Source organism: Hesperophylax consimilis, chromosome 4 (assembly GCF_061612785.1).
Source record: "Hesperophylax consimilis isolate HC1 chromosome 4, BYU_Hcon_1.0, whole genome shotgun sequence".
NCBI classification, from domain to species: Eukaryota; Metazoa; Arthropoda; class Insecta; order Trichoptera; family Limnephilidae; genus Hesperophylax; species Hesperophylax consimilis.
The window spans coordinates 23,452,909-23,477,960 of NC_142839.1; the positions used below are offsets into that span (position 1 = coordinate 23,452,909).

Sequence of the window (25,052 nt, forward strand, 5' to 3'; positions counted from 1 at the left end):
CCCCCAATTGGGGATGCCATAGTCTCACTGGCTCCAGACGGGAGCAGTTGGGACTCTTGTGAGGTATTGACTATAAAAAAAAAAAAAAAAAACTTTGGGCATGACTGATCTAAACACTACATACTCACTGCAGCACTTCACAATTGTGGCTCAACAACTGAACAGATGAACAGATAAACCCTAGAATATGATCAACACCGATTTGATATAAAACTGATTTCTTCATTTCATAAAAGATCTTTCGTCTCCCAGGTCTCAGAAAGCAATGACATTCATTATCTCTCTTTTTACAAGAAAGAATATCGATTTAAAAAAAAGTTTATCAAATTTCTCTTCTATAGGCCTATCTATTCAGTGGATCAAGTGACTCAATTACCGGCTCTGTCTATTGCGCTATCTCTATTCTCTATTGCAATGGCATATCGGAGAGATCTTGGCTTACCTATCGTCATAGACCCGCACTAATTGTATACCTAATCATAGGAGGCAATCACTACGTGCTTTTATTTTATTACTAATTTCACTACCCGGAATTGCCAGAGACCGCAACACCCTTTTTTTTTCAATACATCTATTTAAATTTCACCTTTGTTTTTTTTTTTTTTATAGTGAATACCTCACAAGAGTCCCAACTGCTCCCGTCTGGAGCCAGTGAGACTATGGCATCCCCAATTGGGGGATGTTGTGAGGCTGAAGGTAAGTGGGGAAGGGAAAGAGGAAGGTGGGGAAGTACCTGGCTATTCAGATCTAGTCACTAAACACGGCTAAAGCCATTTGGAGCAACGTTTCAATTCTGAATGGTGGTCTTACACCAGGGCGATACTGGTAGTATCTTCCACTCTGGAACGTGCCGCAAATATACTATATATTATTTTAATTAATTAATTGTGAAATAACACAAATTAATCAAATAAAATTTATTCGCGCACGCCGGGTTCGAACCCGCGACCTTCGGAATGGCAGTCCAATGCGTTACCACTGGACTATGCCGGCCGTCGAATGAATTCAAATCTTGGATTGAAATTTGGAAATTTAAAAAAATGGTAATTTATATCTTGGATCAAAAAATGTATATCTTGGATCAAAAAATTTATATCTTGGTCAAAAAATTTATATATGGAATCAAAAAATTTATATCTTGGATCAAAAAATTTATATCTTGGATCAAAAAATTTATATCTTGGATCAAAAAATTAACCTACTTCCTGACCCGATCGAGCTGAAGCTTGGCAGATAGACCCTTTGTCGTTGACAGTGCATTTTTGGTGGCAATCAAGTACACACACGCGGACATATCTGCATTCCTCTGAAGTAGGATGACATTACAGCAATTATATGAAATAAATGTCAGTCCTACCCGATCGGCATATGGTGCGGATGGTAGATTTGTCGGCTTCAGTTCTTGTATAGGAAGGTTCAATACTTAATCAAATATTTTTTGAAAGTTTTAAATACATTTTAAAATAGATGTATTATATTTTTATTGTTTGTTTTTGGGGTGTTATGCCGTGTTGCGCTAACTCCTTCTTTAGCCTGGCTAAAGAAGGAGTTAGCGCAACACGGCATAACACCCCAAAAACAAACAATAAAAATGCTTTTGGCCTTGAGAATCTAAAAACTTACCAGATGTATTATAGTTTAAAAAACTTTGTTTTTACGGGTTGATTTTTTGTAACAAATTAACAAGGAATAAACAATACGGCGGATTTAAAGCCGACAGAAATGTTAAGATTATTGCATTACTGTATGGTATTTTTAGTGAATATAAATTAGAATTATTATATTTGCTTAGCAGAGCTGGACTTTCAGTTTCTTTGAGATTTACATCTTAAATCTTAGCTTCCGAACCTATTTGGGCCCATTGTCCACTTTTCAAGTATATTTTTCTTCAGCGCCCCCCTCCTCCCCAAAAATTTACTATCGCCAAGGACAAGCCAAAAAATTATGTTAATTTTTATCGTTAGGAAATCAGATTCCAAAGAACACTTTTTTCGTTACGAAAAATCTATTGGAATTTTATGAAAAGGAAACCTTTAAATTGCATCAAAAGTAGATCTCAACAAAAAAAAAACACTGAATTATCTACAGTGAATATATAATAAAGTAAGTGCACAAAGTATGCCTATCGCCCACCAAATCATGTAAAATCGCCCCCAACGCTCTTTTAAAACCTTTGATGGCCCCCGCGTTGGGAACCACCGTGTTAAATCTACGATTGATCGTAAAACTCAAATCCGTACGTGACACGTCGACAGTTGCCATTCATAAATCGAACCCAATATTTTTATAACGATTTAGACAGAACGTACGTCTTCAATTTCTACGGGTATTTGATTGGAATCCTGCGAAATTCGTGGAAGGAGGATCATTTCGGAAGAATTTAGCAAGATAAACATTATTAATTTGTCAATGACTAACGACGCGATGGTCCTTTGCTAGGGAAGTCTATAAGTAGGTATTCTGTTTTTAATTGATATGAACTTCTGACTAGTAGGCACATTAGCTGATGAAGGAATTCCAGTTTTCTGCAGCATTCTAATATAGCCAGTTTTCCATTTCAAACCTGTAATAACCTACATAGGACCGGTCCCGAGACAAACGGCGCTTGGCGCTATTCTCCATGGTCGAGGGGTAAGGTTCTCGACAAGCTGGAGGGCGCAGGTTCAAATCCTGGCGTGCGCAAGTACATTTTATTTGATTAATTTGTGTTATTTAACAAATTATCCATATAGTTATATATATATATATTTACAGGGTTTTCCAATAAGATGTGTTATTTTGATATTCAATGGTAAAAGATCAATGGTTTCGTTGCTTGTGTGGCACGTAGCGCCGTCTTGTTGAAGGTAACCGTTGTCCAGATCAATACCATCCAATTCCGGCCATAAAAATCATTAATCATCTCTCGATAGCGCAATCCATTCACCGTAACTGTTGCTGCAGCCTCATTTTCGAAAAAGTAAGGTCCAATGACTCTGCCGGACCATAAACCGCACCAAACAGTCACACGTTGAGGATAGAGAGGCTTTTCAACAATAACTCTTGGGTTTTCCGAGCCCCAGATGCGACAATTTTGCTTGTTGACGAAGCCACCGAGGTGGAAATGGGCTTCATCACTCAAGATGATTTGCATTTGATTCACTCAAGTGAATTTTAATAATTTCAATGGGTTGTTGAAGCGTGTATCGTTCCATTTTTATTAATGGCGTAGTTTCTACTTGTCAAATGTCAAAAAATGACAGCTTCAAAAGTAACATCTACCGAAATAGCGGGCTATTCAAAATAACACCTCTTATTGGAAAATCCTGTAGTATATTTTCGGCACATTCCAGAGTGGAAGATGCTCTCAGTATCGGCCTGATCTAAGACCACCATTCAGAGTTGAAACGTTGCTTGAAATGGCTTTGGCCGTGTTTGGCGAACAGATCTAAATAGCAAGGTACGTTCTCCCACCTTCCTCTTCCCCATCTCTTGCTCCAATCCACTACCTTCAGCCTCACAACATACCCTAATCGGGGATACCATAGTCTCACTGACTCCAGACGGTTGGGAGCAGTTGGCACTTTTGTGCGATTTTACATAAAAAAGTAAGAACCTCAAGGGCGCTGTATTAGGTGTTAGGTATTATCAGCGCCTTGGCAAGTCGGCGCCCGGATCGGATTATTCCAAATGCTCCTGCACATGGCCTGTCCTGAACCTAAGTACCTAACTAGTATATAGTCATTGCTCTAGGTACCTGCCTTGATAGTCATAAGTCATTAGCGTTCCATACATCTGAAGCACACTGTTATTGTCCCGCCAAGGAGCGCCATTTAGGGAGGTTCCTCTGTTCTGTGACACGATGTGCAATAATACGTGCGTGCTCTGAACCAGCCTACTTCCGCTGTCTACCAACTACTAGATACTATTAATTACATAGGTACCTACTTCCGGCCGGAGAAAGAGGTGCTTATTGCACGTACCTTTCAAATTAATCTCAGGTGACAGGTACCTACGGAGGTAATATCTAGACCAAGGCTGCCCAACCCCAGGCCCGCGGGCCATAATGTGGCCCGCGAACGAATTATAATTGGCCCGCGTGAACCATTTTCAAAAAACCCGCCAATCCGCCAATTTGAAAAAGTGTCGTCATATATATCCTATCATATGATGTTTTTGGGTGCGCGGAATTTTTTCTCAGTGAAGTTCCGTAACAACCCCCCCCCCCCATGGATTTTAAATATTTGGTGGGGAGAACTCATTTTGAACTTTTTTGTGAGGAATTATGTTTTATGGAAATTCTCTAACAACCCCCCCCCCCATGGAAATAGGAACCGTCAGGTATTCAGTGGCCCGCCAGTGATTCAAAATCGTCAATTTGGCCCAACTGTTAAAAAGGTTGGGCAGCCTTGATCTAGACCTAATAATGTAATCATTTTTAGAAGAAAAAGTTTAATTTAAGAAAATAAACTGTCAGAAACTCCGCATAAAACTGTCAGACATCAAATCGAAGCCCAGCCAAGATGGGATCACTATTAAAATTTTAGAAGATTCATTACCTGTAAATAGGAGAACAGTTTCTTAGCCCGTCGTGCCACGGGTCAGTCAGTAAGCAATCGACATGCACAGAAAAGTTCCATACTGAACTACGCTGCAGATCACCTTACTATAGCGAACTTAATCTTCTGCGCAGGGTGATAAAAATTCCAAAGATTTGAAATAAAAAATGTGAAGAATTTCGACCTGTGAACGTGTTACCAAAATATGAACAAGTGATGGAATACATAATTTTTGTAGATTTTTTTTTTTTATTAGTTGCAATTGTAAAGTTTGTACATGATATAGGTATAAAGTATAATATAAGCATAAATTTTTTTTTTTTCACAGTCCTCACTGAAAGTTTAAAAATTTGCTAACCTTGACAAATATTTTTCAAATGCTAAATATGGTTTTCATTGAATTATTTAATTTTTTTCGTGAGTTTCTACGGTATTAAAAAAACCTAAACTTGAACCGCGAAATTCTCTCTTTCTAACATCGTTTAAATCATATTTCTCACAATAATACAAAATGAGATAACATAACTTTTATGAGACCGTGTCATGCTAGGAGATATTATAGGTATCTCACAAAAAGACTAATATTGTTTTTGTCTAAAGAATATCTTTGAAAATTGCCCAAGGGGTTAATCGCTTTTCTGGATTTGAAAAGATTCTTTTTATATTTCGATGTTACCATTGAACGGAAAATGTATTTCTCACGTATTATCTTTTACAATGCATATTTCCAATAAACACAATTTCTACGAGTAAATTGTGTTATTTATTTACATGAATATGAAATGAACATAATATAATATTATGTACATATATGGTAAGGTTCACAATACATACATCCGATATTTTTAACAATGCTTGACACCTACATATCAATAAAACTCGATTTAATGTAATAAAACACAGTACCTACCGGAAATTTCCATTGTGATTGTGCAAAAGTATTCGCTCGGCAGTAAAAAAATACCGGCCTGCGATTTGTATTATGTTAGACAGCATTGGACGTCGCTGAATAGATAATCTATAGAAATGTGGCTATCCTAGATAAGTTCTCTATCATTGCACAAGCAACATTTCCTCATTATAATGATTGTAGTAAGATGAATTACAGGAAAATATACAGAAAATAGGGGCAACGCACTTTTAATAGAGAAACCACTATGTGTCAGTTAAATAACAATGAGAAGTAAGTATTCCAGTTTCCGAAAATGAAAAATAATCCATTTTAGTAGCTATTTCGTAAAAAACGGATAATTTGACGTCTTTTATTCCCCCTATGTTTTGACAATTTTTTTAGGTTACTTTTTTATTTATTTATGTTTTAATTAAACCCAAACTGACAACCTAAGAATCTATTTTAGGATCATAGGTTCACATTTTGTTTTAAATAAGTGAAGAAAAAAACTAACCTCTTTGACATCAATAACAATGGCCGCCAAGTAACAATCGGTTTTAGTTTTAACGGGATAACTATTAATTCATTACTTTTCATTTCCATAAACTGAAATAATTACTTATTTCATTATTATCTAACCGATAGGAAGAATATTAAAAACAAAATATGCGTATAGCGTAACCCCATTTTCTGTATATTTAATGAATTAAAATATTGTCAGGTTATTCATAACCCGGGAATGTTTGTCTGTTTTTTTTTAATTTAAAATCACATACAATTTCACCGAGAGTAAGGAAAAATTGAGCTTCGGGCACATGCACACGCCCAAATCACACTTCTATCAGTTTAATCTCTTCAACTTTTTGGTGGTTGGCGGCTAAAATTATCCCACGTAATCAAGTTATATATTAACACAAAAAAATTAATGCTCTCGCATGGATTCCCATCATTGACTAATTTACATCAATTATTTCCATTATCAACACTTTTCGCAGGTCACTTGTAGATATTGTTATTTAGCAAGAAAATATGTTTTTCTGTAGCAACGAAACTCTTGAACGGTGAGCTCTGGTAACATTGAATTTGCACAGAAAGTTTTGTCTCTAATTTATAGATTAACGATGAATATTATGAAATATCCATTTAGCTGTCACAAATTTACGCAATTCACCATATTGTTTAGTTAATATTATTTCATTCCGGTTGATTCGGGTAGGTAACAAAGCAAGTAGGTAAGTAATATGCACTAATTTATTTGTTGGATACAAATATTTAATACGGAAAAACAATGGCGAACATTTTAAAGCGGACATTGATTAGAAACTGACGACGGGGTGTAATTTTCACCCCGTTTTAAATACGGCATAATCTAACCTATCTACACAGTTACTATCTTCCTCAAAACTTTATATAACTCCGAACTAGAATCATTAGACATTTATATTCTCAACCAAATATGGGATTCTTTCTTGATGTTTGAAGAGTGGCTGCAGAACACAGCTGAATACATACTCAATGTTCATACAAACGTCGATATACAACATCTAAAGTACACTCGCACACTTACTTGTAAAATTCCAAATAACAATTCGACGAGAAAATAATACTATGAATAATCGTTGTGTTTCTCAAAACTATTATAAAAATTGTACAAATGTTTTCTATTTTAAATTTGATATTTTGTTACACACATACATATAAATATATAAATTTTATATTAAGTAAAAAAGAAAGAACTATAAAATTTAAAAAAAAATTATACAATTAAACAAAAAATATAGTATAGTAGTTTGCATATATGTTTAATATCAAAAAATCCCACATAGGTATCGCCAGTTCGTGGTTATACCTACTTATATTACGCGGTAAAGATTATAAATTATAACATTATGTTTTAAAATATTATAAAACAAATAATTCCGTATTTACAAAATTATAAATAAAAAAAAACAAAACAAGTTATATAAAAATTAAGAATTTATAAAGTTAGAGCAGGTAGGATGTTATTATAGCAGTTAAGTATTTGTGTCATTAGTAACGATCCAAGTCTTTATTACATTTTTGTATACGCTATATTTTTACATCTAATTTCTACAGTCTGATAGAGTGCATTGTAAATTTTTGGCGCAATGAAAAAAAGCATGTCTCTGCGCAAGCCTAGTTTTGCATAGGGGAACCTCAAATGCATTATTTACTCTACTGCTTGAGCGATTTTCGTTTTTTGTAAAGTATACATTTCGTGAAAATATAAATTTCTGACATTGCACACACTAAATTTTTCGTATATCTAAAAGTTCAGCTTGCCAAACGTTCCAAAATTGAATAAAACCAATAATACGTTTTATACCTCGTATTCGTAAAAGGAGTGTCGTTTTCTTTTTGACGGTACCTACCTGTTAAATACATTTTCTACGAACCTTGGACGGTACCTACCTAGCAGTCCTCGAGGAACCTTGCCCCACCTACAAAAATCTTTATAAATAAAAATGTAAAGTTTGTTCAAAATCTTAAATCTCCAAAAGTTCTTCACCGATTGCTTTGGAATTTTGACACAACGTTGCATTCGAATACGCGTGTGTTCTGGCGTGACAGGTAAAAACGTGCTTTTTTGAAAAACTCTATTGGACGTAAAAGCAAAACGCGCTATTGTTTCTTTATATGCATAGACAAACTGGGCCACAGCAAATATATGTATACACATTAAAAAAAATTAGATTCGATGTTCAAAATAAATAATTATTTCTACGCAGGTAGGTACTTAACAGCGCAATTTATTAAATAATAATGACGAATTTTTAACTTCACCTCTATTTGATAATAGCATTATTATAAATTCAATACAAACCGCATTGTGCATTGAGAAGAGCTGATTATTTCCCGATATGCCATATCAGCAGTCGCCGGTGAAACATTTCGCGCTTGTTTTGATAAAACGGATTGCCAACCTTGCCCCGTGGCGAACAACGTCAGTTCGATCGCGAGTGTCTATATCAACGGGTTATTTTTGTCCAACGGTCGTATTAATGTAAAACTACAACAATAAATAATGAAAATGTCGGATGATCAAGAGCAGGAGGTCGATAACCGCGAGAAACAGCCGGTTAATTCCGTAAGTGCACTTGAGTTTGTTTTTTAGATTACTCCATAAGGAACGCCTTGTTGTTTGTTTACGTGGCGCCATGTTGGCATCTATTTGACATTTGGTGTCTGGCCTGTTGTCGATTCGATCGACGCTCGGGGTGAAATTACGCGCGAACAATCGGGATAAATGAATTCCTTACCTTTTTACACAAATCCAGACGTAAGTTTGTGTGTAAATGATAAAACAAAAGAAATACAGATATTGCTTTTACTTTTAACAAAATATTATTCAACCCTATTTTTGTGGTGTCAACACTTCAGGGTGGGCTAAACCCTAAATCTGAAATAATATATACATTTTTGTGCAATTTTGTTATCATTTCGTTTTTTTATTGTTCCATATTGTGTCTATACGATAAGATTATGCTATTGTTTTATATTATTGTGTCTATACGATCAGATAATTTGAATATATACTATAATTTGTTTATTCGTAAAAGTATGAGTTCATTTATCCAGTAAAGCATAAGCGACAAAATACTCATTTACGTTTTGAATTTTGTAAATATTTACTGCCGAGGAAGCTTAGATTTGTGCTAGACATGAAGGCTGCAAAAATATATATTCGAAAGCAGCAAAAATAAATAAAACAGTTAAAAATATAGATGGTTCATATAAAGTGAGGCGAGATTCAAACGAAAGTATCTCTCTTCAATGCGACCTTCTCTGCTGCCTGTACGGATTGCGTAATAACCTTTAACATCTTATTTTTGTAATGCATTGTCAGAGTGGTGGATATTCTCAGTGTCGCCGTAGTGAAAGACCAGTATTCAGGAAGGAAATGTTGATTGAAGTGGTATTAGCTTTGCTGAATGAAAGATCCAAATAGCCAGTTACTTCCTAGTCACCCTTCCTCTTTCATGTCTCATTTCCGTCTCCACTTCCTTCAGCCTAACAGCACACCGAAGCCGTATTCCCATCGGCTCCAAGCCTTTGAGACTTATTCACAAAAAACTATTTAAATTTATTTTTATTTATTGTGTATTTATATAATTCCAGGGCCCATCAAACGGTGCCAATGGCCACCAGCAGTCCTATTATCAGATCCCCCCGGGCTACCCCCCACCCCACTACCACCCGCCCCCAATGGGCCCTCCTCCGTCAGCACACCACCTCATGGCACCCCCCTCGCCCCCGCACCCCTACCATAAGGATGAGCGGACGCAGCGCCAGCACGCTAAACTGCGCAAGAAGCTTGACCAGAAACAGAGGAATGACGGATTAGGTAAGAACTTTTATTTAATTTAAGAGAAAACATTAAAAAATATGTTTTCTCTTATTTGGCTGGCTGGCAATTTTCTTTTTGCTATTTCTTTACTTATTTACTACTAGCTGTACCCCGCCACGCTTTGCTTTGGCTCAGTCTGTTTTTGCAGATAGAGAAACAATAGCGCGTGTCGCTTTTACGTTCAACAGATAGCGCTGTTTTCCAAAAAGCATGTTTTTACCTGTCGCAGGTGACATCTATATAATATAGGTACATAAAAACACATACGTATTCCAATGCAACGTTGTGTCCAAATTTCAAAGCAATCGGTAAAGAACTTTTGGAGATTTAAGATTTTGAACAGACAAAAATTTCCATTTTTATCAATATAAATAGTTGATAGATAATTTGTATTGATATAATTAGATATCATAATGTTTACCAACTGGGATTTCCCATGCTGGGGAATACATTATTCGTATTTTATTTTATTCAATTTATGTTTTGATATAATCTGATACCTATTATGTTAGTTAGGATGTGTGCTACAATTTTTTGTATATATAAATGCTTAACATTTTACAATGTAAATCTAAAAGCTAATATACATAGTTTGTTTTAATTATACAGTTATATTAATTGGATATTACACAGGTTGTCTTTCAATCAATCTGTGTTTGATTGCAATATTATATCAATTAAACATGGATTATGAATAAGCAGCAGTATTTGTTCAAAATATGCATGCTGTTACTATGCACTAAAACAAGAAAAGTAATAATATTGTCAATTCTTAAACTTTAAAATTTTTAGAAAAAAGAAGAAAAAATCGATTATCCGATCATTTAATTGAAACCGGCCATTATTTTCGATTTGTTCCTGAAATTTTGGATGAAGACCTAAAAGATATAGAGCACGCCTTATTATGGAGGAAATTGAAATTCATAAAAATCCTATAAATATTAATAAAGACGACGGCGCTAAGCTCAATAGTTCTTGGTATCCGATAATTGAGGGCTACACCAAAACTAAAGGCAAAAACCAATCTAAAATTTTAATGTTTTACCAGCTCTTAGAGGATTGGAGTTGGCGACACGGTATCACATGTACATACATAAGCTCACTTTACCACAATCTTTACACATCTGCCCTGATGATGGACACTGTAATGCTGTCCGAAACGTTGGCTAAAGAAGGAGGTAGCGCAACATGGTTAATACCCCAAAAATAAATCACATGAATAAAAAATATATCACAAAATAAATCATTATGAATAAATAAGTTTGCATCTAATTTATTTGAGTTAAAGTACTAACTGACTGCTGTAGGTGGTCTCACCGATTATAAAATAGTTTGAGTTTTAAAAACACATTCTGCCATATTATCTGTATAATATATTTTTAATAAATATTTCAAGCTCTATCTACTCCTTCTGTAATATGTAGGTACCTATATATCTAGTTTTATAAAAATATATTTTACTATGCTACGATTCGCCTTAGATTTGGATAAGATAAACTGTACATAATAACTAAATTAAATTTGATAAGTATAATCGATTTATTTCTGTCTCAACAGTAGAATACAACACTCTTTAAAAGCTCCAAAGCTCACGATGGAAATGACAAAGCGAGCTGTAAACAGTTGATTTGACTCAGTTAACAGGCGATTACTGTAGTGAAGAGAGAAGAAATTTAACCTTTACAAGACTGGCCTTATCAACAGAATATATCTCATCAAAACCTTTTGACGCAATGTATGTGTTTTACTGAAACACATGGATCACATATGCGACAGCCCCATAGATAAGATAACCAAACGGTTGATATAACATTTTGTCTGATTTTCTGTTTATTTGCAGGGTTTAACTCTGGGCACAGTACGCCCGCCCTCTCCCCGCGCAAGGAGTTCTCCAACGGGCGCTACCGATCGCAGGGGGGCGGCGGCAGCACGGGGGTCGGCGGGGGCGGCGGTGGCTCTGTGGTGGGCGGCACCTCCTCGGAGGGCGAGGGAGGCTCCTCGGCCGCCACCTCTGTACAGGGGGACGAGGAGGACTCGCTGCCACTGCTGGATTACCTATCATCGCTCCAGACACCTCATGTAAGCTACCTTCTAGAGACTTACCTATGCTTTATTTTTGCTCTTATTGTCTTACCTCTGCTTGGACATCATCACCAAATATTCTGTTCCAATAATCGTGTTAACGTATCAAGGATTGATATGTGTATCGATGCTGATTATTAACTGTTACGATCAAATACACTGGTGATTGTTGGATTTGTGATTGTCATTTCTTTCTACGTATTTTCATCCCCCCATTCTAGATAATTAACATTATGCTTTACTTCAAATGTAGGTATCTGAGGTGACAGCTCGCACCGCCCTGGTGCAGTGGAGCCCTCCGTGCCTGGAGGGAGTGCCCCCCGTGGCGCCCCCGCCCTGTGGAGAGTTGCGTTATGAACTGCTGCTAGGCGACAAGGGGCGCTACAAGGCCATATATAGTGGCCCCTCGCTCTCTTGCAGGTTCGCACTCCGATTCTTTCATATTTGCTCGACAAATAAGATCAATTTCTGACAAAACGTAAGTGGTTGGCCATCAAACCACTTTATTCATTAACCCCTCAGGCCTCTGGCATATTCTGTTAGAAGTTTGGAGTATTTCGGCTTTATGATAAAATCCAAATGAATGGAATATTTCTGAATGTATCCCAAAACTAAAAATTGTCATTGAAAGGTGATGAAATACGCCTTAAAATTTTATTTTTAGAAATAAACATACGATTTTTGAAATATTAACATTTTGAATGCAAACATAAAAAAGTTTTATAAGTGGCTCACCTAACATTTTTTCATCTAAATACTGAACTAAAATCACCGATAACAAAAAAAAATATATGTTTTTATAGACAAATGCATTATAAATATTACTGTCAACTCGCTTCTATTCGATTTCATATAAAAATAATTAATAAAAAATTCACAAAATTTCATAATTTTTTTTCTCGAATTGACATTGGAACCTTTGGTTTCGTAGAGGTGTACATTTTAATCGTTCTTTAACTTCTAGATTCGAATGTAAAGCGTGGTGTTTTCTCTTTCTAACCGTTCGAATCATATTTCTCCCTATGACAGTAAGGGGGATACAATGATTTCTATGAGAACTTAATATCAACTGTTCCCAGAAGCGGACAAATTAGATTGAGGGGTTAAAGTTATTCATATAATAAATTATAAAATATAGTATTAATTGTGGAAAGTATCTTTCCCCATTGTTAAAACATTTCTTGTATTGCTGTCGCTTTTGTAATTAAGATTTAATTTTTTTTTATTTAGTACAAATATCTTAGTATCTATGTGATGTTTGCAAATACAGGTGTATCAGCATGTACGTGAAGGATTTTAACCAGTGATTCCTGAGCACATTTGAAGTTAAAATTTTAGATATTATTTTGCTACTGATGATATTTATTTTGAATCAAAACAAAAAAAAAATTCCATCACACAACGCCACAGCCTAGCGGGTCACCTGATATGCTCTCCGCCTCGGCAATGTGTGATAGAAATTATAATTTTTAGGAACTTAGGAATTGCTGGTTAAAATCCTTCAGGTATATGCTGAAAAACTCTGTATAGGTGGGGTTGTCTTTTAAGTTGAGATTATTTTCATACAGGGTTCAGGACCTACGCCCTGGAACGGAATACTCGCTGTGCCTGCAAGCGCGCTCCGAAGGAGTGACGGGCTCGGCATCGGCAGCCGCCGTGGTGCGCACCGCCCCTGCCGAGCCCACCTCACCAACCGCTCCCCGCGCCGCCCAGCGCACGCGCGCCTCCCTGCAGCTGCGCTGGCAGCCGCCTCATGACAACGGCGCCAGCATCCAGAGCTACGTGCTGCAGTACGATGAAGGCAAAGGTGGGGACTTTGTGGACCTCTGCAATACCCGCATGAAGCAACATCACCTGCAGAAGCTGGAAGCCTCCACTCGCTATCGCTTCCGTCTCGCTGCCATCAACGATGTGGGTCAGGGCCCCTGGAGTGAGGAAGTCGCCTTCACCACATGCGGCTATCCGCCCCCACCTCCCGCTCCACCCACCCTCGAAAACTGTCAGTCCCACGCCTTAACTCTGTACTGGGATCGCCGGCCGGGAGACGATACCTTCACGCTTCAAATGGAAGACGCCGACCATGCCGCTCAACATGGATTCATTGCCGCCTACAACGGCAGAGAGGTGGAAGCGCGATGCGAAGGATTGGCAAGATACTCTAATTACGTATTTAGACTTCAAGCCCATAATGAAGATGGAGGATCTCAATGGTCTGAAGAGGTGACGTATCGCACTCTACCCGAGAGACCCGGTGCTCCTTCCAAGCCCGTCCTGAAGGGAAAGAAACACACCCAGTCCTTCAGAGTTCGATGGGAACCTCCCGTAGATAAGGGCGGAACGGAGATTGAACTTTACACTCTAGAAATGAAGTCGGAAGCGGAGTTTGAAGTTGTATATACGGGGACAGATCAGGAGGTGACCTGCGACAGGCTGCAGCCTGGACACACTTACCATTTGAGGGTGTCCTGTACCACGGGCGGCGGCCTTAGTGGCTGGTCGGATATCCAGAGCATCACCACAGAAGCCACTGTCCCAGGGGCTTGCCTTCCTCCCCAGTTGCTAGGGGAACCTCGTCCGCACTCCATTTCCCTTCGCTGGAACAAACCTGACTACGACGGCGGCTCTCCTATCCTAGAATATAATGTAGAATTATCCCAACAAGAGAACAGTAGACTTGTATATAAAGGTGTTGAAACAGAATGCACCGTCCATGAACTCCTACCTGGAAGACTATATTCCTTTAAGGTGAAAGCATTCAGCAGGGCGGGAGGAGGCCTGTGGTCGGAGCCCTTGGAGGTTACCAGCGGCGCCGCGCCCCCAGAGCCCCCGCAGTCCCTCACAGCCATTGCCAAGTCTCCATTTAGTATCCAAGTCAAGTGGGCGGAGGCACCTTGCAATGGCGGTCCCATTACAGACTACAGATTGGAAATGAGCCTGCCAAATGACCAAGACAATACATTCTCGCAAATCTTCAACGGTTTGCATCATACTCACGATGTTAAAAGTCTGACACCTTTCACCAAGTATGTGTTTCGGGTGTGTGCCAGTAACAAAGCGGGACAGAGTGCATGGTCGGAGGAGCGCAGCGTGTGTACCCCGGCAGCCGTGCCCGCTGCCCCTCCAACGCTGCGAGCTGAGGCCACGGCTCGCGATGCCTCACTTGCCTGGCAGGAGCCTGACTGCAATGGCTCTGCTATCTCTCACTACCGCATAGACCTCGGAGAAAGGGTTTTCCTCACGCAAGGCCCTATCCTCGAGCATCAAATAGATAAATTGTTGCCAGAAACCACTTACAAAGTGAGAATTCAGGCTGTCAATGAAATTGGCACAGGAAACTATTCACCCACACTTAAGTTTGAGACTCTTCCCCCACCACCTCCTCCACCCGTACTTCAGTGTGTCCAACAGGGACACAACTTCCTGAAGCTGAAGTGGGGAGATGGAAAGAATCCTGACTTTACGCAGTACATCGTGGAGATGCAGAGTCCCAGGAGGAAGGAGTACCAGGTGGTGTACCAGGGAACCAGCCTCTCATTTAGGGTAAAGAAGCTCCAGGAGTGTACCGAGTACAAGTTCAGGGTGTGCGCTCACAACGACGCTGGTGGACAGGGGGAGTACTCTGAGCCCGTGGCGTGGGAGACTACCCCTGCCCCTCCCATCACCCTGAGAGCTCCTCGACAAGTAGAGCTGACTGAGAACTCCAGCCTCATTGAGTGGGTCCCGCCCAAAGGCATGTCTGAGGAGCCGCTCACTTTCATCGTGCAGTGCTGCAGAACCAAAGATATGGACTATAAACAGGTAATAAGCATTATATTATACGAATCAGTTACCAACTTAACATTTGTTTTCATGATCCGTAATTCTATGTGTTTAACCATTAGGTGTATCGAGGCTTGGAGACCAGCATGAAGATAGAGGAACTGGAGGGCGGCTGTGAGTACCTGGTGCGAGTGTGTGCAGAGAGGGAGGTACAGGGCCGCCCGCTGCAGGGTGCCTGGTCTCCGGTGCTGGGTCTGTCGCCCCCGGCGCCCCCTAGCCTGCCCCCCGCCCCCGCCCCACCCACCGTGACTGCCGCCCCTCGCCGGTCCGCAAGGAAGTCCAATGCAGCCCCCATGACCGATCACCAGTGGGCCTGCCTCTTCGTGTTTGGCTTCCTCTGCGTCGCTGTCTTCAGTGTAATGGCAGTAAAGCAATTCATCGACTGGCACACTTCGGTATAGGATTCCTACAGGTCAATATTTGGGATGAGAAATCATATTTAAACTAGACACCGTGCGTGTTACAATGTCAGATCAATTATTAAAAGTTTGTCTATTATCGACAGCCAACAATTATTATGAGTATTTTTACAGGTAAGTGTTTATGTCAAGCTCATATAAAATTATATCAAATTCAACCCTTTTCTGACATATGCACCGTGTGAGTGTTTATTGTGTGTTTAGCTAAGTATTGTCAGTTGATTCTAAACACGGGTATTATAAGATTTCACACTTTTATTCCACCAGATTTCTCCAAAATATGTTGAAAGAATAATTGTTAAACCCAGTTCCCAGATATAATATTGTTAAAATGTATGGAATAGAAAACAATCAGATTGCCGATTACATCTGCCGTCAATGTCAAATATACAACTCAAACTTTCAAAGGCTGATTTATAAATAATAAGGAATTGGTGAAAAATTGCAAACAAATCTTTTTTATCTTCTGGCAGTTGTATAGAAATGCGAGCCAATCGATCGTAATAGTTTGGATGTTCCTCGTGAAAACAAAAGATTTATAATAATAATATGTTGTTTTGATAAAGTATAGGAAGTATTAGTTTAGAGAACGTCCACCTCCTGGTCTTTGAATTAAACTTACTCATGCTTTTTGCAAAGTTTTGTTTGGTGTTTTCAGTAATGATACCCTAATTGCGTAAGATCTGTAAAATGGATTAATCTATTGAAGAATCCCCTATATACGGTGTTAATGGTTGTTCATTAATAGAGTTAACATATAAAGAGATATCTGTTAGCTGCTTTCCAACCAAGTGTTCTGCCTGTGTCCCCAATATGTGCTATTTCAAGTATTGAATAAATATACATAAATATTACTATGAATTACATTGGGGTATGACCCCGTCTTATGGCGCTTTTTATTGAGTGAACTGTTATTATACATATTATGATATATTAGCCTTCTGAATTTTCCTGCAATTTTGATTGATGTCTTAGTAATACGTTTGTATTGATGATACATGATATATATTTTGATATGAATATGGACCAAAGGATGGCTGGGCTGGTTGTTTGTTTGTTTGTTTGTTGGGAGAGTATGCGAGAGTTGAGAAACGAGAGGCCCCGTTTACCCCTGTTGACCTCTTGTGTTTATTTTAGGGTTTGAATATTTCCTCTTCTTGCGAGACAGACTTGTGCCATCGCAGACATGTTATTTTATTATAATATACATATACAGTTATACATATATTTGGTGCTAAATGAAATAATTTTATAGCAAAATTCTACATATTATAATATTTTAGTTAGGCCAAGACGAGGTGGTTATATGTCATAATGTTGTATATCCCGGGGCTGGATCAAAATGGTATGTATTGTGTAAATTATAGTTTTATTGTTGATTTTATAAAGATTTAAAGTAGAACATAGATTGGTTGATTGGAGGGAGAGGGAGGAACAAGTGATGACGAGCTTTAGTTATGAAGGAAGTTTGAAGTGTTTGACGCTGGAGTGTCCCGGATGTGACTGGAATGTCCGCTCCCGGCACCGTGTGAGTATGAAATAGTCCCAAACATTCCTCCCACGTGATGAGCCGCTGATTGCTATGTTGGCTGATTCCTTTTTGCTTTTCTATCTTCATTACTCGTATGTCAATGTACAAATAATAATACAATGTTGTTGTGCCGTGTTGTACGTATGTTCATGTCCTATTAATGTGTTATACCTTAACTTATTTATGGATCTAAACTACTTTACTGTTTCGGGGCACTCTGATAAATCTTTTATACAGCTGGTAATTTGTAATATTTTTATTGAAAGAAATCTAAGTAAATTAATGTTGAGATTATTTTTGTTTTTACATTATTTTGAAGTCCTCATATTTTATTGAAATTGAAAAAATGAATGTTTGCTTCCATTTGCGACTCCTTAGTTGGTACTAAATGAAAATTAATTTGTCATGTTTAAATCATTCTATAAGAGTTATTAATTTAAAAGATAATATATTTTTTCTATAGTTGGTTTATGACTATGTTGTGTTATTTTTCTATAATATATATTTATATGTAAGTGGCCTAAATGTGTGTTATATGTAAAACCTTCTGCTGTTAACGTAATATCTCGACGGTTGGAAAGCAGATTTTTCTTTATCAAACTTTGAACATTTGTAAACAAAGTTATCATAAAGTAGTGACATATGTATTATATATGTTGAGTGTATTGGATGTGACACTGTAAATTTACAATATTCCTTAACCCCTGAAAAACAGCAACAGCAAGAGCAACCGCAACAGAACAGCATTGATCTTAACACTACTATTCGTACTGAAGGGAACGTAGTCAGTACTACTCAGCCTACTCTGCTCAGTAACTGTAAGGATAATTGCTAATTGCTCGTGATTGGTTCTCTAACTAACGAATGTCGCCACATCGAGGTATTGACTTGTAAACATAACTAGAGTTGAAATGTTTGGAATATTTGTAAATCCATTAATTTAGGAAGAAATATATATATAAATATACATATTATATGAAAAATAGATATACAATTTATATGAATATATATATATTATAAACATCATTATAAATATTAATAAAACAATTATATTTTATGTACTATAATACGTGTTTATTATTTGATTCAACAAATGTCTTATTCTAAACAACTAAACATGAACAAAGTGTGCGTTACCTTCCAATTCTGTAACAGGAATCTCTAAGACCAAAAACTACGTACGACCCAACGTAAAGCTACTTATTACAAAACTTTTGTTTTAATAAAACCCTGGGCAGTCTTATATATTTTCCAAAGTTTTAAATAAATAAAATTATTGAAACTTTTATGTGAGATTGAGTTAATGGGTTTCGCCAATCACAAGTTAAATAAATTATTATCGTTAATTTATGGTATTGAATTAATGAGATATTGACTTCCCTCATAATATATGGGGTACGGGAAGGCTGGGTCCGACAGAAGGTTGGGGGGATCTTTCGTGTTTTCACCCGTATCCCGGGGCGCCAACTTCCCTCATAATATATGGGGTACGGGAAGGCTGGGTCCGACTTGGGGGGATCTTTCGTGTTTTCACCCGTATCCCGGGGCGCCAACTTCCCTCATAATATATGGGGTACGAGAAGACTGGGTGCCCGAAGGTTGGGGGATCTTTCATATTTTCACTCTTATCCCGGGGCGCCGACTTTCTTCGTAATATAGGGGGTACGGGGAAGACTGGGTGACGGAAGGTTGGGGGATCCTTCATATTTTCACTTATACCCCAGGGCGCTGACTTCCCTCATAATATATGGGGTAGGGGAAGGCTGGGTGACAGAAGGTTGGGGTTCTTTCATATTTTCACCCATACCCCGGGGCGCCGACTTCCTTCATATATGGGGTACGGGAAGGCTGGGTGACAGAAGGTTGGGGAATCTTTCATTTTCACCCGTATCCCGGGGTGCCGACTTTCAAGGGACCAAGGTGCTGATAATACCTAACACCTCACAGTGCCTTTGTGGTTTTTACTAGTACATATGCACAGCATGAATATGTTTATTTAATTGCACAACAAAAATTCAGCTGTTCAACTTTAACTTTGAAATTTATCACCAAAACTAACTGCACAGTTGAAATAGGTAGATAGCAGGAAAAGTATTTACACCACACGAATCTTGGAAAAGCCATAAAGCGTTCACTCGCTTCAACGACCCCTTCAAAATCGACATTCCAATTTTTCCGAATTTTGACAGGTAAACAAGATTTAAATCTCTCTTCAATTTATTACTTTTTTGAAAATATCCGTAGTATGTAGGTAATAAAAAAATCAGTAAATAATTGACCGTGAACAGCAAACATTTTGCCTCTGGCTCAGCGGAGCACCATTCACATTAACCTGGCACTTGTTTGTACTTTTCTTAAATATTTACATTATCTGAAATAAATGTTGCATTTCGTACATGATTATTTAAGTGAAGAATTTGCATGTTTCTATATTTTCACTTTCAAAGTTGGAAAAGTTGTTGATAGTTTGTTTATCTGCGCCGAAAGACACAGCGCTGACGCAACCCACGAAGTTTGAGGAGTACAGTCCTCGGGTGTAATTGGCGGTCGATACGTTAGCGGGAAAACCTCCTGGAAAAGTTGAACATTTCATTAATTAAATTAAATAAACTGGCTAGCAAATCAATGGAATTTACCACATCAAAATATAATAATAAAATATTTAGTAAAATCTTCAGATGTAAGTTGCTATAAGAATCAGTTGCCAAGCAAAATACGATTTTCTGTAAGAATCCAATGAAACAATGTATGTTTATTACTTGAGATCTAAATTTACTTGGGAGAGATATTACGGAATGGCATGATGGTCTGTGAGGCCGGGAATACATGTCTAATTTTGCTTTCCAATTGTCTGATTAGACTATGAGATCGAATGAACCAAATATACTTCCGATTCTCGTGTCAGATTTTTTGTGGTTTCAGTCGTTTCCGATCTGTCTAGCGAAACTCTACAATCACCACAAAATATAATCTATGGCACAATTTAATTATTTATTTATTTACAGACTTCCTCTCAGTTTAATGGTACTCCTTTAACCTTATGTTACATAGACATAATTTGTAGAACTCCATTTTAATTTAAAGTATTTATTTTATATTCAACAATATTATTATTACTTAATTCACCTATTCAATTTATAAATAAATATTTGTTTCGCCTTCTGAAGACATTATCAGGTTTGATTCTTTCAGAAGACAAAATAGCTGTCAATAATTACACAGCAGTTATAAAATTATTTTTTTTTACAAATTGAATTATTATCGTAATTATATAGGCATTGATAGTAGTAGTTCGTTGTCAATACTCATTGGAAACTGAAAATTTTGATATGATTTGATGAGTTGAAAAAGTCGGACATGTATTTCATTTCTATGCAAAAGAAAGCACTCACAATCAGATTCGTAACGAAATCGGCGGCACCCTTTCCGAGTTGGTCATCTGATCCGATAGTTGGGTCTACTGTTTCAACAGATGCATGATAGATGAAGGCCTTCCGATAGTCTGATCAGACCATAGACATATGAATATTAGTAGACCTGCCCTAAGTGATTAAAAGCGTATTATCCCCACTCCCCATACCGGTTCCATTGAGCCGGCTGGGCTCGCGTATGGCCTCAAATGAAATTTGAAAACGTGACGTCATCATTCTTGTGCGAACTATGGTCGAGGCATCATCGGTTCATTTTACTAAATAACACGGCAAAATTTTGACTTGTACTATGAAAACTGGTAAAAATAGATGTGAAAAAAGAGAATAAACCCAATTGTCGTATTACATTCCATATATAAGCATTATTTTACTTTATTTTAAGCATATTCACATCGTATAATATGAATCAGTTGTTACTATCACATCGAGAAACGTCTGGACGCGAAACACAAAGCTGGTTGGTTGCTGGGAAGTAAATTATGAACATTTATAAAAGTGTCTTAACTAAATACTCTGAAACTAACTACGACTCTGAAAATAGAAGCTGCCTTACTTTGCCGAATTTGGACTTCGCAAATTTGTTCATAACGTGGCGAGTAATTTGCGCTCCCATGTAAAAATGTCTATTCATTCAAAGCAGATTTTACTTTTAAGAAGTAAATGGTGATATTATAATGCGAGATGCCTATTTACTGTCAGATTGATTTATTGACGAATCACAGTCAGCTTCACCCCCTTCGTTCTTCAACAGTTGATTTTACCCCTCGCCCATATCTTCTCGTCTATTAATTCCTATGTCTGTGGATCAGACTAAGGATGGAAAAATTGGACAAGTATTCCCAGCTTAAGGCGCCTGTTCAGCGCAGATTTTAATTCACCTCAAGTTTATCTTTAGACTTAAGAATTTCCATATCAAATGTTTGAAATCACTATTTTGGTATAGGAAAATTAACAAAAGATTTGTAAGGAATTTTTATCCTGTATTCCAAATTATTATTACCTTCAAATCAAAATCAAAAGCAGTAGTGAATAATTTTATTATAATAGAGCTTGTGGAGGTGCGCAATAAAAATAGAATTAAATGTGTACACAATCAACATGAGAGGATAAAATAATGACTTACCTATGAACAAAGTGACATCGGAATTTTTCATTTCATATTTCCCTCCCGATTCCTCATAAACCTTCTTATTGTCTGTCAGCAAAGTTATATTTCCAGGAAGGATTTCCAACTCTAGAGTATGCCAGTCTCCATTGGAGAACTTGCCAGCCTGCAGGACTTTGATGACAACCGTATCGCTGACAGTTTGATGTGGCCATCCACTCAGTTTGCCATTTACTGGCATGCTGTTCTGTGACTTCTTTTCTCGGGTTGGTTTTAGCAACGTCCAACTGAGTTTTAAATAACCCCCTTCAAGGCCAATACTGACGAATTTCTTATTATCCTAAAACCAAAGAGAATACAAGAACTTTTATTTTATTAGAACCCGACTGGAGGCCCGGGGAAATAAATTCCCCTCGGGGCCTGTCATCTTTGGGTATGCCGTGTGGTGGGTGTTTTAGGAAAGGAAGGGGAGGAAGTTCTGGGAGGGAAAAAGTATGAGGGTTGGGTCGGAATCTGGGGTGTAAGTGTGTCAAGGCGATGTTCTGAGAGTCCTGCTGGAGAGGTCATAAGCTCTACCTCAACCAGTCTCTCCAGTTGGTGGGCAGACGTGTCTGTCGCCATGAACCCGGGCACCCCTGCTAAGTTACCAAACATTGTTTGCGAACCACTTGGGGTGACCTGTGGCAGAGGTGTTGGCTATCCGATAAATGGTTCAAGGGTGGCAGTACCCGTGCCCGCCTTCCAAATTAAGAAAGTATAATGAAAGAAGAAACTATTTAATTTTGATCTGGGATTATAGCAATAAGTTATAAGTGATTGAAAACTCACCATTTCACCCCATAATAAGAGACCATTTGGCTGCACAGTTGTAAAGTTCATATAAATGTTATTGATGTTCCTTCTAAACCTGTACTTATCGAGGACATTTTGTTTCTCAAACTTGTGCAGTTTGCTTTCATCAATGATCATAAAACTGTTTCCAGTAAATTGAGGGGTGCCAACTTTTAGTTCTGTAAATGAAAAAGTTATACATATAAGTATTTTAAAATCTATTAATATGTAAGTAATATTTGTGAAATCAATACAATATTGTTTAATTAACTCACGGTTTTGACAGAAATATCCATTCCAGCCTGTGGGACAAATGCATGTGCCTTTCACACATCTCCCCTTATTGCAGCGACCCTCTGAGCAAGGAATGGCTTGCATGCATCTGTCTCCCATGAAGAGTGGATCGCATACGCAGCGCGCAATATTGTGATCTCGTATTCGATCGATAAAACAGGTTCCTCCATTCCAGCACACGTCACCCCCGCAGACTTCACCATCGCAGTCATCAATATTGCGGGAATCTGCAAATTAGTGTTAGGTTTAATTACTTTTTGCTCTGACACTTTCATGGGTAGTTTTGGAGGTTTCATACACGAGTATGTAGCTTTATTTATATTATCCGAGAACATTTTAAATAATTTCCCTCAGGTCCTATGTCATCTTTGGAGATGCTGTGTGGTGGGTCTTTTTAGCAAAGGAAGGCGAGGAAGTTATGGAAAAAGGTAGGAGGAGTGATAGAATCTGGGAGTCATTGTGTCCAGAAGTGACGGACATATAAATCCATCCGAGAGAGTTCTGCTGGAGAGGTCAAAAGGTCTCCCTCAACCAGTCTCTCCCGATCCGGCCTGACACGCCGTTGGTGGGCAGAGGCATCTGCAGGACAAACCTCTCAACCATGAACCCGGGCACCCCTGTTAGTCACCAAACGTAGCGAACCACTTGAGGTGATCTATGGCAGAGGTGTTGGTTATCCAATAAATTGTACCAGGGCGGCGGTACCCATTTTCGCCACCCAAATTGTAATACAATGTATGTGTAGATTGTACCTGTTATGTGTTTCTTATTTAGAGGAATGGGCTGGGTGTTTATTATCATCTTCCTGATGCATCCAGTGTAGGACATGGGTGGACCTGACATCACATCCGATGGGAGGGTTGATAGGTCCCTTACTCCCCCTAAAATCATAATACATATTCCCTGTTAATAATCGAATGGGTTCCTGATTAGATGGCACACGAAAATTTCACTACTGACTGGCTCATTAGAGAGAAGCCAAAGATTTGACAGTGTTTTCTCTAAATCAAGCTTTAAATTATCCACCTACTGTTGGACAAAGGAAAATCGAGCATATACATAATACATCAAACTGGATCACATGACACAAATTTTGTCCAGACGTGGCGAGTTCAGGGGAAGGCTACATTTTCTGACACTGTCTTCTCATCCGAATTGCTCATGTGATGATACAAACCAGTCTGCCGGGCAAATTTTGTGGCACTGATAACAATATTGCGAGCTTATGAAAGAACGAGAGAGGAAATGTTGGATGGTTTGAGCACTATAACAAGACGGGCTTGGAATGCTGATGTTGTGTCTTACAAAGATAATTTTGAATGTTTGAAAAAATTGTCCAAATTTGGGTTGAAAGGTGGCCTGTGCTTAGAGTTGCTGATTAGAGCAATTTCATCTTTCGTTTCAGGTGCCAAATGTATTGCTTCTGACACTCCTCGGTTTTTCTTGTATTACGATTTTATTACATATTATTAACCTATATTTCTTATGTTATTAAACTGCTAACATAGTTGACAGTATGTGTTCATGTCTTACGTTTTTTCTTAAATGGTTTTAGTTTAAATTCCATTATTTCTGTTTACTACCAACTGATTCATTATTTTGTTTATTTATTTTTCATGATTTTGTTTGCTCTCTTTTATTTGTATTAACTAACACTAACAGGTTTAGTGCGTGTTAGCTGACAGTATGTGTTCATGTCTTACGTTTTTTCTTAAATGGTTTTAGTTTAAATTCCATTATT

The 25,052-nt window shown here is 38.0% G+C and overlaps 2 protein-coding genes across 5 annotated transcripts in view; one reads left to right on the top strand and one right to left on the bottom strand.

Moving 5' to 3' along the window:
* The window catches only part of mtgo (miles to go), a 234,234-nt gene extending 215,523 nt beyond the window's left edge, over window positions 1-18,711 (top strand). For 2 of the 4 annotated variants that reach the window (XM_089651521.1, XM_089651522.1), the window contains exons 4-8: window positions 9,571-9,796; window positions 11,640-11,878; window positions 12,135-12,301; window positions 13,450-15,679; window positions 15,763-18,711. In XM_089651521.1, coding sequence (XP_089507647.1) covers window positions 9,571-9,796; window positions 11,640-11,878; window positions 12,135-12,301; window positions 13,450-15,679; window positions 15,763-16,101 — 3,201 coding nt within the window. In that variant the 3' untranslated portion in view covers window positions 16,102-18,711. Of the gene's footprint in view, window positions 1-8,379; window positions 8,540-8,584; window positions 8,732-9,570; window positions 9,797-11,639; window positions 11,879-12,134; window positions 12,302-13,449; window positions 15,680-15,762 lie in introns of those variants that run through there. The other 2 variants (XM_089651523.1, XM_089651524.1) reach the window with 2 other exon arrangements.
* Window positions 18,712-18,770: 59 nt separating this feature from the next.
* The window catches only part of eys (eyes shut), a 96,204-nt gene continuing 89,922 nt past the window's right edge, over window positions 18,771-25,052 (bottom strand). The window contains exons 18-22 of the mRNA XM_089631321.1: window positions 24,064-24,192; window positions 23,293-23,538; window positions 23,015-23,196; window positions 22,205-22,526; window positions 18,771-20,221 (exon numbers count right to left, since the gene is read on the bottom strand). Of these exons, the coding sequence (XP_089487447.1) occupies window positions 20,055-20,221; window positions 22,205-22,526; window positions 23,015-23,196; window positions 23,293-23,538; window positions 24,064-24,192 (1,046 nt within the window). The 3' untranslated portion in view covers window positions 18,771-20,054. The remainder of the gene's footprint in view (window positions 20,222-22,204; window positions 22,527-23,014; window positions 23,197-23,292; window positions 23,539-24,063; window positions 24,193-25,052) is intronic.